The 15,283-nt window shown below is 40.4% G+C and overlaps 2 protein-coding genes across 2 annotated transcripts; one reads left to right on the top strand and one right to left on the bottom strand.

Annotated features, from left to right (window-relative positions):
• Positions 1-243: 243 nt before the first annotated feature.
• sgcb (sarcoglycan, beta (dystrophin-associated glycoprotein)) lies at positions 244-6,067 on the bottom strand. The gene is made up of 6 exons (XM_079266957.1): positions 6,034-6,067; positions 4,205-4,414; positions 3,723-3,908; positions 3,439-3,630; positions 2,887-3,018; positions 244-1,912 (listed from the first exon to the last, which is right to left on the bottom strand). The coding sequence occupies exons 1-6, from the start codon at positions 6,046-6,048 to the stop codon at positions 1,712-1,714; spliced, it is 936 nt and encodes a 311-aa protein (XP_079123083.1). The 5' UTR covers positions 6,049-6,067; the 3' UTR covers positions 244-1,711.
• Positions 6,068-7,155: 1,088 nt separating this feature from the next.
• spata18 (spermatogenesis associated 18) lies at positions 7,156-14,758 on the top strand. Its single transcript, XM_079266962.1, has 12 exons — positions 7,156-7,266; positions 8,793-8,898; positions 9,222-9,337; positions 9,522-9,607; positions 9,951-10,046; positions 10,492-10,626; positions 10,776-10,974; positions 12,338-12,496; positions 12,615-12,808; positions 13,702-13,807; positions 14,363-14,431; positions 14,649-14,758. Exons 1-12 carry the CDS (start codon positions 7,180-7,182, stop codon positions 14,703-14,705), a joined length of 1,410 nt encoding a protein of 469 aa, XP_079123088.1. The 5' UTR covers positions 7,156-7,179; the 3' UTR covers positions 14,706-14,758.
• Positions 14,759-15,283: the final 525 nt, after the last annotated feature.

Below are 15,283 nucleotides of genomic sequence, written 5' to 3'. Positions count from 1 at the left end.
ACTAAACATACCCAAGTAGTACTTTTGTTAACTAAACATACCCAAGTAGTACTTTTGTTTTCTCAACATACCCAAGTAGTACTTTTGTTTTCTCAACATACCCAAATAGTACTTTCGTTGCCTAAACATAAGCAAGTAGTACTTCTGTTGCCTTAACATAAAGTACTTTTCGATAATAAAACTGTACTTTGTGGTTTTAAATGTAAACACTCGAGACATTTCCTGAAACCAATGATAAGAAGCTTCACGTAGCAACATGTTTCTTTATTGAAACAAACAGCAATGAAATGTTGGACAATCCTGTTATTTTCATTTAGTTGATCTCACAACAGCCTCGTCTCCTAAAAACTACATTCTCATACAAACACACTGATTTGTGAATTATGTTTCAAGGGAAATAGTTTGTCTTCGACTACGTTTGCTTTTCAGAAATCACAAATGAGTTTCAAATGAGTCCGACAAGTCTGTGTGAACCAAATACTTGTGTTGCTTAAACTTAAAGTACTTTTGTTGTCGAAAGTAAACCAAATAGTGCTTTTGTTGCCTAAACATGAAGTTATTTATGCCTAAATATAAGTACTTCTGTTACCGAAACATAGCAAAGTACTTTTGTTGCATAAACATGTTTGTTTGTTTCATTTCAAGCCAAACCTCATGTTAGTTTTCTTTTATCCTAACAAAGTTGTTTTGTAGCTTTTTGTGTTGTTTTAATTTAAAACATATCTAAATATATGTTTCCTTAATCCAGGAGAACGTTTCCCTCTAAACATAATCCAGAGTGCAGGTTAGTTGTCAGGGCACATTATTTTGAAGGAGACGTGGTCGTCACATCTGAAATGCTCTGAGAACAAACTGCTTTCTGACATTTCTCAACATCAGCACATTTATAAAACACACAAAACGATCCAAAGCTAAATTAAATTCAAATATATTTTTTTACTATATTGCACAAAATTCAAACCACACGACTGATTTAAACTTTCCTGACATTCGTCAACATTTAAAGAGAATTAATCTGAAGCGTAACTTAGTGCACACACTCTCCTCCTGTTTTTCAACACTATTATTCTTGCTGTAAAAATGTGATTATTACATATATTATATTCTTCATCATCCCTTGTAAATCCATTGGCATGTGCATGATAGACAGTCTAAGAAAGAGACTTTAACATTACTGGATGGCTTATAATATATCTTTTTCTTTTACAGTTTATCCTAAAATGTAATAAACATAATAATCATGTAGTGTTTATAATAAAGAAAATGTCAAACAAAGCTGCCAGCAACAATGAACAAATGAGCAAATAAAATCTCTTCAAGGTTTTGTGTATGAGTCATACTGGACGGTAAGGCAAAAGGTAAATACTGCAGCTTCTGCCTGCTATCAATGGGCAGTAAACCGCAGTCTGATGTTACATCTGGGAGCGTCATGGCATTACACATGCTTTAGATAACGGTGGCACACCTGCAATAAAAAATATAAGAAAATACTGCAGCACTAACAAGTTTGTCGTATCTTTGGGCGAGTGGCAACGATCTGCAACACAATTATTCCTGTTTGGCAAACACAAAATGAGGAATACTGAATGTGACGGTTGTACTGCAGAGGTATCGTTGACAAATGTCCCACGGAATTTCACCATACACGCAAATGTGTGATCTGACCTCAGCGGTGACGGACCGGATGTAAAAATAAATAAAGAGCAGACGTCTAGTGAGCTTTTCTACACGGGTTGTCTGAAGTCTGGCAGCCCATGTTGGGATATTTGACCTGCACACGGAAGAGAGTCCCGTCTGCACACATGCAGAGCTTGTACCTCTCCATGCCCTCATCGAAGTACACGTCTCCTGCAGAGTTAGGGATGCGTGACGTGTTGAACATGACGGATCCGTTCAGGACGATGCTGTTCTCCTGCGAAGAGAGGAAATAACACCGTCTGTGGAATGTGTTCATGCAAGGGTTTGTGAAACTTTTATTTTGAAAGAAATATTTTCCATTTTCAGAGTTTCTCATTGTTTTGAGAACGTTTCTCATTGTTTTGAGAACGTTTCTCATTGTTTCGAGAGCGTTTCTCATTGTTTCGAGAACGTTTCTCATTGTTTTGAGAGCGTTTCTCATTGTTTCGAGAGCGTTTCTCATTGTTTCGAGAGCGTTTCTCATTGTTTCGAGAGCGTTTCTCATTGTTTCGAGAGCGTTTCTCATTGTTTCGAGAACGTTTCTCATTGTTTCGAGAGAGTTTCTCATTGTTTTGAGAGAGTTTCTCATTGTTTTGAGAGAGTTTCTCATTGTTTTGAGAGCGTTTCTCATTGTTTTGAGAGCGTTTCTCATTGTTTTGAGAGCGTTTCTCATTGTTTTGAGAGAGTTTCTCATTGTTTTGAGAACGTTTCTCATTGTTTTGAGAGAGTTTCTCATTGTTTTGAGAACGTTTCTCATTGTTTTGAGAACGTTTCTCATTGTTTTGAGAGAGTTTCTCATTGTTTTGAGAACGTTTCTCATTGTTTTGAGAACGTTTCTCATTGTTTTGAGAGAGTTTCTCATTGTTTTGAGAGCGTTTCTCATTGTTTTGAGAGCGTTTCTCATTGTTTTGAGAGCGTTTCTCATTGTTTTGAGAGAGTTTCTCATTGTTTTGAGAACGTTTCTCATTGTTTTGAGAGAGTTTCTCATTGTTTTGAGAACGTTTCTCATTGTTTTGAGAACGTTTCTCATTGTTTTGAGAGAGTTTCTCATTGTTTTGAGAGAGTTTCTCATTGTTTTGAGAGAGTTTCTCATTGTTTTGAGAACGTTTCTCATGATATTGTGATACTAAGTCATTATTTAGAGAAAGTCTCGTACGCCTCTGTTGGATAATACAGAGGTTAGAGAACAGGATTAAACTCCATGCTTACAGCCCGGAGCTCGATGCCTCCTCCCATCTTGAACTCTACAGTTCGGCCCATGATGTTGACGCCCTCGTTTCCTCGAATGATGGCCTTGCTGTCCCCTTTGATGTTCAGGTCAGATGAAGCGCTACTGGTGATCTACAATCAGACACATGAGAGAGTTTATCATTGTTAAGATAAAGTCTCATCAACCTCTGTTAGAGATTTGTATTCATCAGCTTTGCACTCCTGCTTTTTACTTCAGATTCTCTCTGGTTGTTGAAGTGCAGACGTCCTCGTCTCTCTGGCTGTTCGGTCCCTCAGAGACATTCAGAAACTGACTCTGAAGATACTCCAGCATCAGTTTTCAGTGCCTTCATCTATTTTACACTGATGAAGCTCAGTGTGTTCTTGGGGACTATTTAATGCTTTATTTATTAATTTGCTAAATGTCTAAAAATGACATTTCCCATGACCATTATGTGTTATTGTGCACTGATGGTACTTTGTGCGCGGGTTGTCAAACACTAATACATTAACTCATGTTATAATCAGACGTTCTTAGCATCTCACACGCACCCTTTCTGTGGAAGCCTTCTTAACGCTGAGAACTTTGACTCCTTTGGGCAAATGGAACTCGTGGTTTTCAAAGTCCGTGCTGAAGAACGTGGTCTGCGTGCGAGGGTCTGTGAAGGATATGCCAACGTCGCTGACGATCAAGGTCTTGTCCTTCTCCACGCTCAGCTTAGTGGTGCCTTGCTGGAACACAACCTGGTCCGGCATACATTAAATTAAAGAGAAGAGTGTTAAAAAGTGTGCACACCGTGTGTCATCTTCCTCAGTATCCTCTGTCTGTTTCTCACCGGATTATTGTTGCCGACGAGGACTAGGTCCTGGTCCTTGCGGCCTCCTACTGTGCTCTTGTGCAGCGGGTGAACGATGCCCATGTCCGCCTTCTGTTTGAAGCGCAGCAGGCCGGTTTCATGGAACTCTATGCTGTCGCAGCCATTCGGACCGATCCGGATCACTGTCCATATCACCAGAGTGATCTGAGGGACAGTGGAGGTATTGCAGGTATTAACAGAGATAGTAGTGATGTTTATCAGGGTGTTTGTATCGATTCTTTTAGGACTCTAACATACGTCCACAGCAGAACATTACTTTGCTCCCGTGCTGGTTCTCCTGTCTGTTCTATAAACTCATCTACTGCAGTAGAACCCTGACTGTGGAGGAGAACCTCATACAAACACACTGCAGAACACCACTACCGTCTCTTTATGATCAAGGATTCTGTCCACTCTTTATCATCATCTTGTGTAATCAAGAGGACATTAGTAGAACTCACAATGAGGTTAATTAAGGCGAGGAGGAAGAGGAGGATGACGATGCAAACAGCCATGTTTCCCTTGCGTCCTCTCAGGCCCGTCTTATGGAGACGTTCTTCTTCGATGGGTACGTAGCCAGCTTTGAAGTTACTGTTGTGCTCCTTGTTGATACCACGTCTCTCGATGGCCTTCTCTCGCATGGACTTCTTCACGGGCCCGTTGGAGCTCTCCTGGAAGGCAAAACAATCTCTGAGCCATGATGACACTAAAAACATGTTGCTGTGAACATCAGTTACTGTGAAACGTTGCGGTTCATCAGTGACTAAACCGCCAGAGAGGTTGAACGATCATGCAATAAAAATATCAGACAAAGGGCCGAGGTCAGACGGTAGCTGGCCGTACCACGTTGTTTTTGCACTTTGCGTCTCAGTTTCACAAGCGCGTCGTAGAACTACGGTGGCCCTCATGTAATGCAAGAAAACCATGTAAGGCGCTTTCTAGAGCCAGTGTTTGGTTTGTCTGTTCTGGGCTACTGTAGAAAAATGGCGGACTCTGTGTAGACCAGACGGCAACTTCCGGTTCTGCCGAGTGAAGCCAAAGCTTCATGTGTTAAAGCTGCAGTCTCTCTAGCGTCCACCAGGGGGCGACTCCTCTGGTTGTATAGAAGTCTATAGAAAATGACTCTACTTCTCTCTTGATTTATTCCCTCAGTAAACATTGTAAACATGAGTTTATGTCTCAATCTCTAGTTTCAAGTCTTCTTCAATACAGCATGATGTTCATTTAGTACATTATGGTCCATTTAGAGTCACACAGACCATAAAGCAGGGGATGCTTTAGGGCGGGGCTACACAGTGATTGACAGGTGATAGACGTATACGGCGTCTCTACGTCACTCCTCCTCAGTCACAAGTCAAACAATAGTAAAGGTGTAGTTTTCAACCACTTGTTCCTGTTTCTAGGTTCTTCAAACATCATACTATTTCATCACCGTAACAGATTTCTTACAAATTAAACAAACACTTCCTCTTGACTTTTCAGCACTCGCTATCTTCCGTCTTTTCTGTTACACCATGTTCACCTGATCAACCGAGGTAAATGATAACGACGAGTCATCAATACAGGTCCAGTAGGTGTTCTAAATGTCAGCGACATCTAGTGTTAATACTAAGAAATGCAACGTACACACAAGAAAATAAATAATAAAAGAAATGTTCTAGTTTAACTTTAAATAATTCACTATGGGTCCTTTGAAAAGGGTCAGCGGGCCACAGTTTGGCCACCAATGTTCTGAGCTAACACACGATTGTTAGTTTCGGGTGAATTTGTACACAAATTCAAACAGTTATGAATATCATATTCCATTACTGCTAAGATCCCCATAAATCCTGCACACTGGCCCTTTGAAATAATTCATTTTTAAATGATAGAATCAGCCTACAAATACAAAAACAACCATTTCCTTCCATATGCTGAGTGTAATAGGCTGATAACACCCAGACTGGAGTTAACATTTTAAAATCAGATTATCTTCCTCTCGTCAATGTCACAGTCTAATTGTATATCGTGAGATGTTTTAAGGTCCTATTTGTGCTCTGCTCTGGAATGCATCTTCACTTAAATGACCCACATACTGCCTGTCTAAAAATAAACAGCACTCATTATAGCAGCAGCACAGAAAACACAGTCGACAGCCTCATTGTCGTGCAGGCCGGTGTTTACGACACGTAGAGCCAACTACAGAGCACAGTACGTTAGTATGTATTACTCCAGGTTACTCGCGAACATAAAGCATTACATTACTAGCATAAAAACGCAAGAAAAACGACAAATATTGAACATAACGGACCTGTTCCGCGGCCATGTTGACTCCTGCTTCCAGAGTGACAGGAACGAACCACTTTTCACTGTCGAAGGTGTAAAATAAAATATATATGGTTAGGTTGTGAGATATTGACGAGAAGATACTTCATTATGAATACATGTATGATATTAAGACGACGAACAAACGTGGTGTATTTTTATTTGGACGAAACCTGCTGACAAAAATGGACGTTTTTCTAGGATTATAAAAGATGGTACAGTCCAAGTTCAGCGAGCCAATGACAGAAGGATCTTAAAATAGAAAAAAACGTGTTCATTCATATTTTCCATAGTTAACTGACAAGCTCTCCTTAATAATTAACAGTTACATATATCGTTTTGATAAAAAATAAAAAATAAGAATAAAGCTAAAGTCAACGACCCTTCATATCTACATAGATTAATAATAAAGCAGATATAAATAGCAATATATTAATATTGAGTGTGCTGCTGCAGATGATCAGATCTGGACAATAAATGTGAAATTAAATGATAAAACAGTTATTCATGTAGCTTAACTTTTACAGCAAATTGGCCTTACACTTTATTTTATTTATTTATTTTCCTAAACATTACACTGTTAAATATTTCTAACCAGTTTAACTAATATTAATATTACTATTATCATAGTACAGTAATATAAATGTTACATCCATGTATGGTATTTCTTTTTTTTATAGTATATATTTATTCCAAAAAATATATATACATATATATGTATATAAATAAATATATGTTGCCAACCCCATTTTTGTTATTTAGAAATAAAGCATCTTATCTTACTATTTTAATATAAATATGTCAAGGCCAATGTGATGATCATATAACTTATACTGTTTTTATTAAATGTTCTTTTAAAGAACATAGATTAACAAAAGTAAAACTTATAACCAAACACATAACCAATTTATAATTAAAATAACAGCATGGTGAGGGTCGATTGGTATTTACAACCGCAGGGAGAACGGAAGCCTGCAGAGGACACGTGATCCTCGGTTGCCACAACAGAAGCGGTGCTCGTCATCTGCGTCGTATAAACAGTTTTACTGCAACTCCTCTTGAGATATTGTCATTGTCCTCCTCCTCCTCCTCCTCCGGGTTACTTTAAAAAGAGTATCAGTGGACACTGATCATGGCCGACACGTTGAGGAGACTGACCAATACCTCCTCCTTCACCGTCTTGCAGGACAAGCTGGAGAGCTGGCACAAAGACTACCATGTAAGTTCATCCGTTAGTAATGGCCCGAGCTGAATCTGACCCGAGCACGGTTATCAGTGTCTTAAAGTTACATTTGTGTACACTTTAAAACTAAGCTTTATTCCTGCAGAAATGACTTGCTTTGTTTACATATTCCTGACTATTTTTCACCTTTTTATTTTATTGTTTTTACCTGTTTTTATTTCATAATCATTCACTTTAAATGTGAGTTGTATTCCTGCAAAAATACTTAATGTTTTGTTTGACTGGTGATTATTTTTCACCATTTTATTTTGTGTTATTGTTATTTGAATTATGTATCGTTAAATCTTTTTTAAATGATGCACGAGCTCATCTTGAAACATTACAGTGAAGGAATGCTCTCCTTGACATCACAGAGATTTATTTTGGTCGAGTTTGGTTGCTATGGACGCCAGTCGCCATGGTTACCGGTTGGACTGTTTCAAAGATCTTATACTGTTGAGACGGTCACTTCCGGTGAAATCGGGGACCGGAAGTAATTGTCTAAACTTAAAAAATAGTAGGGTTTACACTACAAGAGAACAAGAGTCAAAGTAAAAAATGAAACTTTATTTTGTTGTAGTTTGTTGCAACAAAACGGACAAAAAAAACATGAATACTGTTTGTATACTGGTTGCTTTTTAATTTTATATATATTTATATATATTCAACTCAGTCATGTTTATTTATAGAGCACATTTGAAGAACTAGAAAAGTGTCCTCAGTAGAATATAGATCTCATTCAGGTGTGCCTGCAACGACCACTGCTGAAATGTTTGATTGAATGAATACAAACCTCCATTTAGGAGACACGCTTTCTTTCACTACGTCTCACAGATGCACTCATTGTAATCTGTGCAGCTCTCTGCACCGGCTCCATGCAGTTAAACTGCAGTTCACTGTGTTAATATTAATATTCATGTTATTGTGTACCTGTTTTTGTTTTGATGCTTTGAAAAAAAAAAAAAAGTTTTCTCTGAAACTTTCATGCCGATAAAGCCACATTGACTGCAGAGTATGAGTCCTGCTGTGTGTTTAGATCCTCTAGCTGTTAGCGCTGTTAGCTGCATTAGCCCTGTTAGCGAACAGCTAACGAGCCTTCCTCCTACTGTGTCACTTGCTAAGTACATACATAAATGCATCGTCTTACCTAGGCCTGCGTCCTCTACCGGCCGGTTAAGAGCGGCAAGGAGTCAGCAGTTAATGTAAAACCAGATAATAAATGTGGACCAAAGTAATTTACAAAGAGATCAATTAAAAACACAGGAAGGATCAAATGAAAAATCTGACATAAATAAGAGAATTGATATTAATAAAAGTATAGAACATTGATAAAACCACAACAGTATTGCAAACAAAAATAGAGTACAAACAAGTAAAAACCAGAGTGTGTTGCGGCATGTCTTCATGATGATAATTACAAGGCTAAAGACGAGAGATGGGTCTCTAGACAGGTTTTAAATGTGGCATTAGAGGGGGAAGATCTCATTGAAAGATTTGTCCCGTTTGTCGTATTTACCCTCCAGAGTATTTCCTGCGACCAGAATCTAAATAGATGTTGTGAGCTGATTGAGCTCTCCGCCAAGATCCAGGGCCAACTGTTCACCATCCTCAACCTCACGGCTGCTGAAGGTGAGCTTCACATTTCGACTTTTTTTTTGTCATTTACAAAAGCAGGCGGCAACCCCCGGTTCTGCAGAGTGAAGCTAACACTGAAGTGTCTTAAAGCTGCATTCTCTCTAGTGTCCACCAGGGGGCGACTCCTCTGGTTGTATAGAAGTCTATAGAAAATGACTCTACTTCTCTCTTGATTTATTACCTCAGTAAACATTGTAAACATGAGTTTATGGTCTCAATCTCTAGTTTTCAAACCCTAACCCTAAAATAGGTTGTGAGATATTCAACACACACACACACACACACACACACACTCAGTTTTTACTCCCCTGACTCAGGCGGGCACTATGCTGGAGTGGACACTCTCAAAACGCGCCTGCTGCCGTGGCTCGGGACCTGTTTCTCAATGGCGAGGACCTCGGTCACCGATGACACCAGTCTGCAGCTCATGCAGGTGACATCACCCGTGACCATGTTCAACAACACAGAATATCTTATTGATAAATCAATCAAAATCAACACGACGCCGTAGATGGAATTGACATAACAACGCCTTCAACCAATTCAAATCCTTCCCCTCTTTCCTGGCCATCTGGTTTTGTGGTTACGGCGTATTATCGATCATCGTTTGTCATCAGGACTCGGTGGAGAAGGACAAGAGGATCAGGGATCTCTTCGCCTCCCATGACTCCACTCGCCTGCAGCTGGACTCCACCAGAGCAGAGTGAGTCTCAAGGTCTTCACCAAACGGGAATCATTTGACGTAATAAATCACTTAGTGCTGGACGATATGACCAAACTCTCAGTACAGGTCATTGCATACCCCTATAACAATGCATATCATGATATAGCAAGTTTTCTGGAAATTCAATTAATACATAAGTTTTGTATTTGGTGCATCGGCTCACAGAGATAGATGGGTTTTGATTTTGTTTTAACTGGAGTGCTGTTAGAGCTGGGCGATAACTCAATATGATAATTTATCGTTAATTCAATGTCATCATATCGTATATCAGCTTTGCTTGCACATGTTATTTCCCTTTATACCTCTCACCTTGTTCTAACAGCCTGGTCGATGCTCAGAAGGAACTGGATGAGACGAAGAGCAAATCAGCAACCACTCTGCTGGCCACCGAAGACGAAATACTGCAACTGAGAGCAGAGTGGGTGATCGTGAAATACTGCAGAAATATAGACCCTTCTACAGCCGACGTCCTGCTTACGCTGCTGTTAGCAGCTGCAAACAAGGAAAACAGGAATCACCTCAGATTAGTGTCGAAGTTAAACATTGAAATATGTCAAATTTTACAAGCTACAATATCTGCGAAATGTTTCAGAGACAGAGAAAAAACTGCTGGTAATGAATCTTTAGCCACGGCTGCTCCACTGCAGCAAGTTGCTAACAGTCTAAAACTATTAGGGAGAAATGTTGCTGATAGATTAGCCTTCTGCTAACCGTAGCCGTAGCTGTGAGCCTTTGGCTGCAGTTTGGCTGCATCTTAACCCCGTCACCACGTTTACGAACATAATAAAGTGTCTGTATTCCTTTTGAAATGCAACATAAAGTCTGTGCTGCTCTGTTGATGTGAAGCGTGTCTTGTGTTTCAGTTTGCGATCCGCATACGAGCAGGTGGAGGTTTATAAGAAGAAGCTGGAGGCTCTCGACGAGTACGAGCGGCAGATTCGCCTGCTGAGAGACGAAGTGTCCTACCTGAGCACAGAGAAGGCCATGATGCAGGAGAGGTATACCTGAACCACGCGCACACACACACACACACACACACACACACACGCGCACACCCCCCCCCCCACACACACACACACACACACGCGCACACACACACACACACACACCCCCACGCACACGCACGATGTGTCTCTCACTCACTCAGGTTGTCGAGGAGTCTCTCTCCGAGCCCCACGAGGAGCGAGTCGCCCACCAGAGCTCAGCTCACCAGCTCCTCTCGCTACGCCCGCCTCGTGTCTCGCTTCAGCGACCTGTACGCCGTGGAGCGCCTGGAGGCCCAGAGCATGCTGCGACACTACATCGACCTAGAGATGGCCCAGAAAATCATCTTCATCGCTGTCGTGGTAAGACTTACGGATTTTCAGAGCAATCAGAAGAAGTGCATGCAGGGAAAACGAGCGCCAAATCTGTTATCTTGACGGCCAAGTTCTTTGGCTGGGCGGTACGGCCTCAAGGTTAAATCACAGTGTAGACCAGGGGTCTCAAACTCCCGGGCCGCGGGCCGAATCCGGCCCGCCACGTCATTTTATGTGGCCCGCGAATCCGCCAGCACAAAAAATAAATAAATAAATAAATAAATATATATATATATATATATATATTTATATATATTCTTTTTTTTTTTTTTTTTAAATATATATATATATATATTTTTTTAAATATATATATATATATATATATATATATATATATATATTTTTTTTTTTTTTTAAAGTTAGACTTGATAATAAAAATATCCCCATAGTCGAAATTATGAGATAGAAAGTCGAAGTTATGATAGAAAGTCATAATGATGATACTTAAACACAGAAGCAGCTCTTTGGCTGGTTACTGTACATTTGAAATGGAAATGTATTGTGAGAACATTGAAGATTACTTCAAACGTGGCTTTAAAAACACATACCTCATACATCAAAACTATTAATGACTTTTTTTATTTTGCAATAGAAATCTTCTAGTTCCAAATAATTTGAATTGTGTGTTTTTACAAAGACACTAAACGCTATAGATGAATAAAACAGACATTGTTCAAAGAATTTTTGATAGTTTTACTAAATAAAGTCTGGAGTCTTGTAGATCAGCTGCTATAACAAAACAAAACAACATGTATCTGTATATGCCAGTATGGATCCTAAAATTTTCCTAAAAAGTCATCATGAATGCTTCTGAGACTTAGAATGGCAACTGTATGACATCATTTCAACCATCCCAAAGTCAATATAAAGAGACAATTGTAAAAGTTATCTTTTTACTCCGTTATTGTCAATTATGGTGCTTATTTGCAGAAAACACAAAATTCAAGTTTTTATTTGACAAAAAAAAATAAAATCTTGTCAGCGGCTTAGAGCGATTGTGTTAAGAAGTTAAACAGCTCATAATTCATCTGTAATAACTATTTATATTACCGTGAAAACATCTGGAGTTATTCGAGTTTACATTTGAACACATCACGATAGCGTTGACGTTTACCTTTGCCCAATTCTCATGTTTACTGAGTAGAGCTTGAATTCAATGCAACGTCCTGCGATTACTCTGAGAAGCACGATGGTAATGAATCACAACAAAAGTGTGATTATTTGAGTTGTTCCACATGTTACGGTTTGTTCCTCCACGGTTTACTTTGAACTTTTGTAAACTTTACAACTCGTCTTCGTCACTTACAATAGACTTGAAGATGTTCTTTCTTTCCATGTCATCACGTGTCAGGAATCCTTTCAGACAGCAAAACTGGCCTACCGTCAGTTCAAGCTGCGCGTGAAGAAGACCTTGTCCCCGTCCCGGTTCGGGCTGGAGAGTCCAGAGGAAACGGCCGTGGACTACATCGTCAGGAACCTGGACCTCTTTGACGTTCAGGCCAGCGTCGACGTAGGAATCCAACACTTCTCCCATGTGTCCTCTGCAGCATCGACCAACACACGACTCTAGTTTTGTTTGATGCTGAATAAGTTCAGGGCTTCCGTCTTGTGTGTTTTTATCTCTACAGGATGTGATCAACGCCATGAACATGAACCCTCGGATCTCTTTCCCGCCAGAGGTTGACTTTTCCCTCATCAGCACCCTGATCAGGGAGACCTGCAGGGTGGCGTTCGCCATGCAGACGTTGGACCCACCGCTCGACTTGGCCTTCGCAAGTGATGGGGAACTTTATGTAGACAGGTCAGTCCTTTGTACACTACTGTGTCTGCAGCAGGGCCACCCAAAGTCTATAGAGAGTCTAAGTTAATGTTCCAAACAATCCAGGGGTTTCCTGAATGGAGAATTACGAGCCCGCCGCAGCCAAACTTTGTCTCGCCTCCAGCTCTCGACAAACTCTGACTGTCTTCATGAAAAACACTGTTTTCTAACAAGCTTTTCTGTAATTTGTAATGGCAGCAGCATCACACCGATGTGGTGGTAATGTATCGTCATCATGAAACTGCCAGAGGGGAAAGAAAAGAGCCGACTTGCTTTTGGCTGCAGCAAAGTGGGAGCTAGCGCTGCAAAGACATGCGTCACTACTGACTGACTGCATTATCAAATTACACCTTTCAAAACAAATGTGCAGCACAGTGTTTCTGCTGGTGCACACAGCAAAAAACAGCAAAAAACTAAAAAATCACTCAAGAAAAGAAAATATTATGCACGGTCATTATTAGTCTATTATTATTATAATTGTACTGCGATTACAACGCCAGTGTGCGTCCGTTTACACCGGTGAAATGTAAGGAAATAAAGTAGTTTTTTTAAATGAGTGAAAACCAGGAGATTTGTTTACCTTCGATCTACTTTTGCGTTGGTAATATTTTGCCAGCAGAATCAAACTTTAGAAGATATTTAGGATATATTTTCATGCACGTGCATCATGTGATGATATTTCCGTCAACGTTAGGAACAATTATTACTGGGACTACGACAGAAACTTACAGATGAACATTTAATTATCCGGGGATTCACATTTGATCCTGTAACGATCTGATCCAAGAGGAACCGTGCAATCATTGTGAAACACGTCGCCCTCAGAACTACAGCCCGTCCAGTAGATGTCCCCCTCACACCCTCTTGTTTTCTGTGCCCTGCCTCCCCGTCTGCAGGTACCGTCGCAGCTATGACTCCGAGCTGTACCACGTGTGGCCGGCTCTGGTGGAAGGAGACGCTGTGGTGGTGAAGGGCGAGGCTGTGACCCGACGGGGCGCTGTGGTACCGACTCTAAAATACTACAAACGCATCAGGATTGACTACGTTTACATGCAATATTCTACGAATATATACGAACAAACTCCTCTAAAATGTCGGCGTTGAGATATTTGTTCATATTCAGAAACCTGTTGATATCCAAGTCCTTCATGATGTTTCTCCTTCTGTTCATCATCTCAATTCCAGCTCTACTAACTGTTTGTTGGTTTGTGTTCAACGCACAGAGCTGGTGGTAAACAGGAGACGTAAAAACCTCCATTGAGTCTCTGATGGTGAACGAGCTGTAGACATGTCCAAAGAACGCTCCCGAACCCAGAACAACAGCCACATATCACACATGTTTTCATCTGAAAATTCTCCATTCTGAATAATTCACAATATCCAAACGGAATATGATGTTTACATGAGCCATACCTAATTAGGAATATTGTCATCCTCTGAATAACAGTAGAACATGAGTGTGCATGTAGTCACTGATAAGGTGTTCTCTGTGCAGTAAGAGCATTAAAGCCTCGCGTGTCTGCTGGCGTTGAGTTTGTTGTTGTGTTTTCTTTGCAGTGGAGCAGAAGTCCGAGCAGGAACGACAGCCCGGCGCGCTCTCGCTCCCTCAGCCCGACTCACACTCTCGTAAGTTTCTATAATATTTGACACACGGAATGATCTTTTTGTCGGGTTTAATGTCAGCTACTCAAACAATGATTTCCACTTCACAACATGCATGCACACCCATGGGTTTAAGGGTACGTACGTCTAAATCTCAGCTTTATTTCTTTGTGTTTGTTGCCTTTTATATTTGACTCAATAGTTGTAAATGTCGTCAACAACATCTTTTTAAATCTTTTAGGTACTTAACAGCAAAAGAAGGCATTCTCCTGAACGTCTCAGGGCGAGTCACCTGTGAACTCCGGATTACACCTCATGTCAGTGAAATAATGTTTGTTTCACATGTTAAACGTATGCTTTCACCAAATAAAGCAATTCAAACCTACGACACTGCACCGCCCAACGGCTGCTCGGAGGTTACATTGTTGGAGGGCAGTTTACTGGGACGTTGACAGTAACGGCAGTACATTACACAAGCCGCCGGGGAAATACTGGAGGTTAACGAGTCGGTTTACATACTTTTACTTTCTCTGCGACGTTACTTTTAACAACAATGTCGAGGAGTTCAAGAACAACCTAAACAGTTCTCAGCTGCCGAAGCAAGTTACGTCAGCTAAGTAAACACTGCTAAGCTACGGTAGCTAATGTTAGCGGGCTGGAGACACCGTCTAGAAAGACACCATGAGGATAATGCAAAACTAGCCTTTCAGCTGACTGAGTGGTTGTCTTAGTTGACTCTTGACTCAGATAGCTAAACAGTATTTTAGTGATAATTCTTAAGTTAAAAGTTAACTGCTAACTAAACATATTCAACATTTACTCTCTTTACGCCCGGTGTTAGCATCGTGGCTGGGCTGCGTGTTAGCTGCTAGCTTC

This window comes from Melanostigma gelatinosum (genome assembly GCF_949748355.1).
Source record: "Melanostigma gelatinosum genome assembly, chromosome: 4".
Classification (NCBI taxonomy): domain Eukaryota; kingdom Metazoa; phylum Chordata; class Actinopteri; order Perciformes; family Zoarcidae; genus Melanostigma; species Melanostigma gelatinosum.
This window is presented reverse-complemented; position numbering and strand designations above follow the sequence as displayed.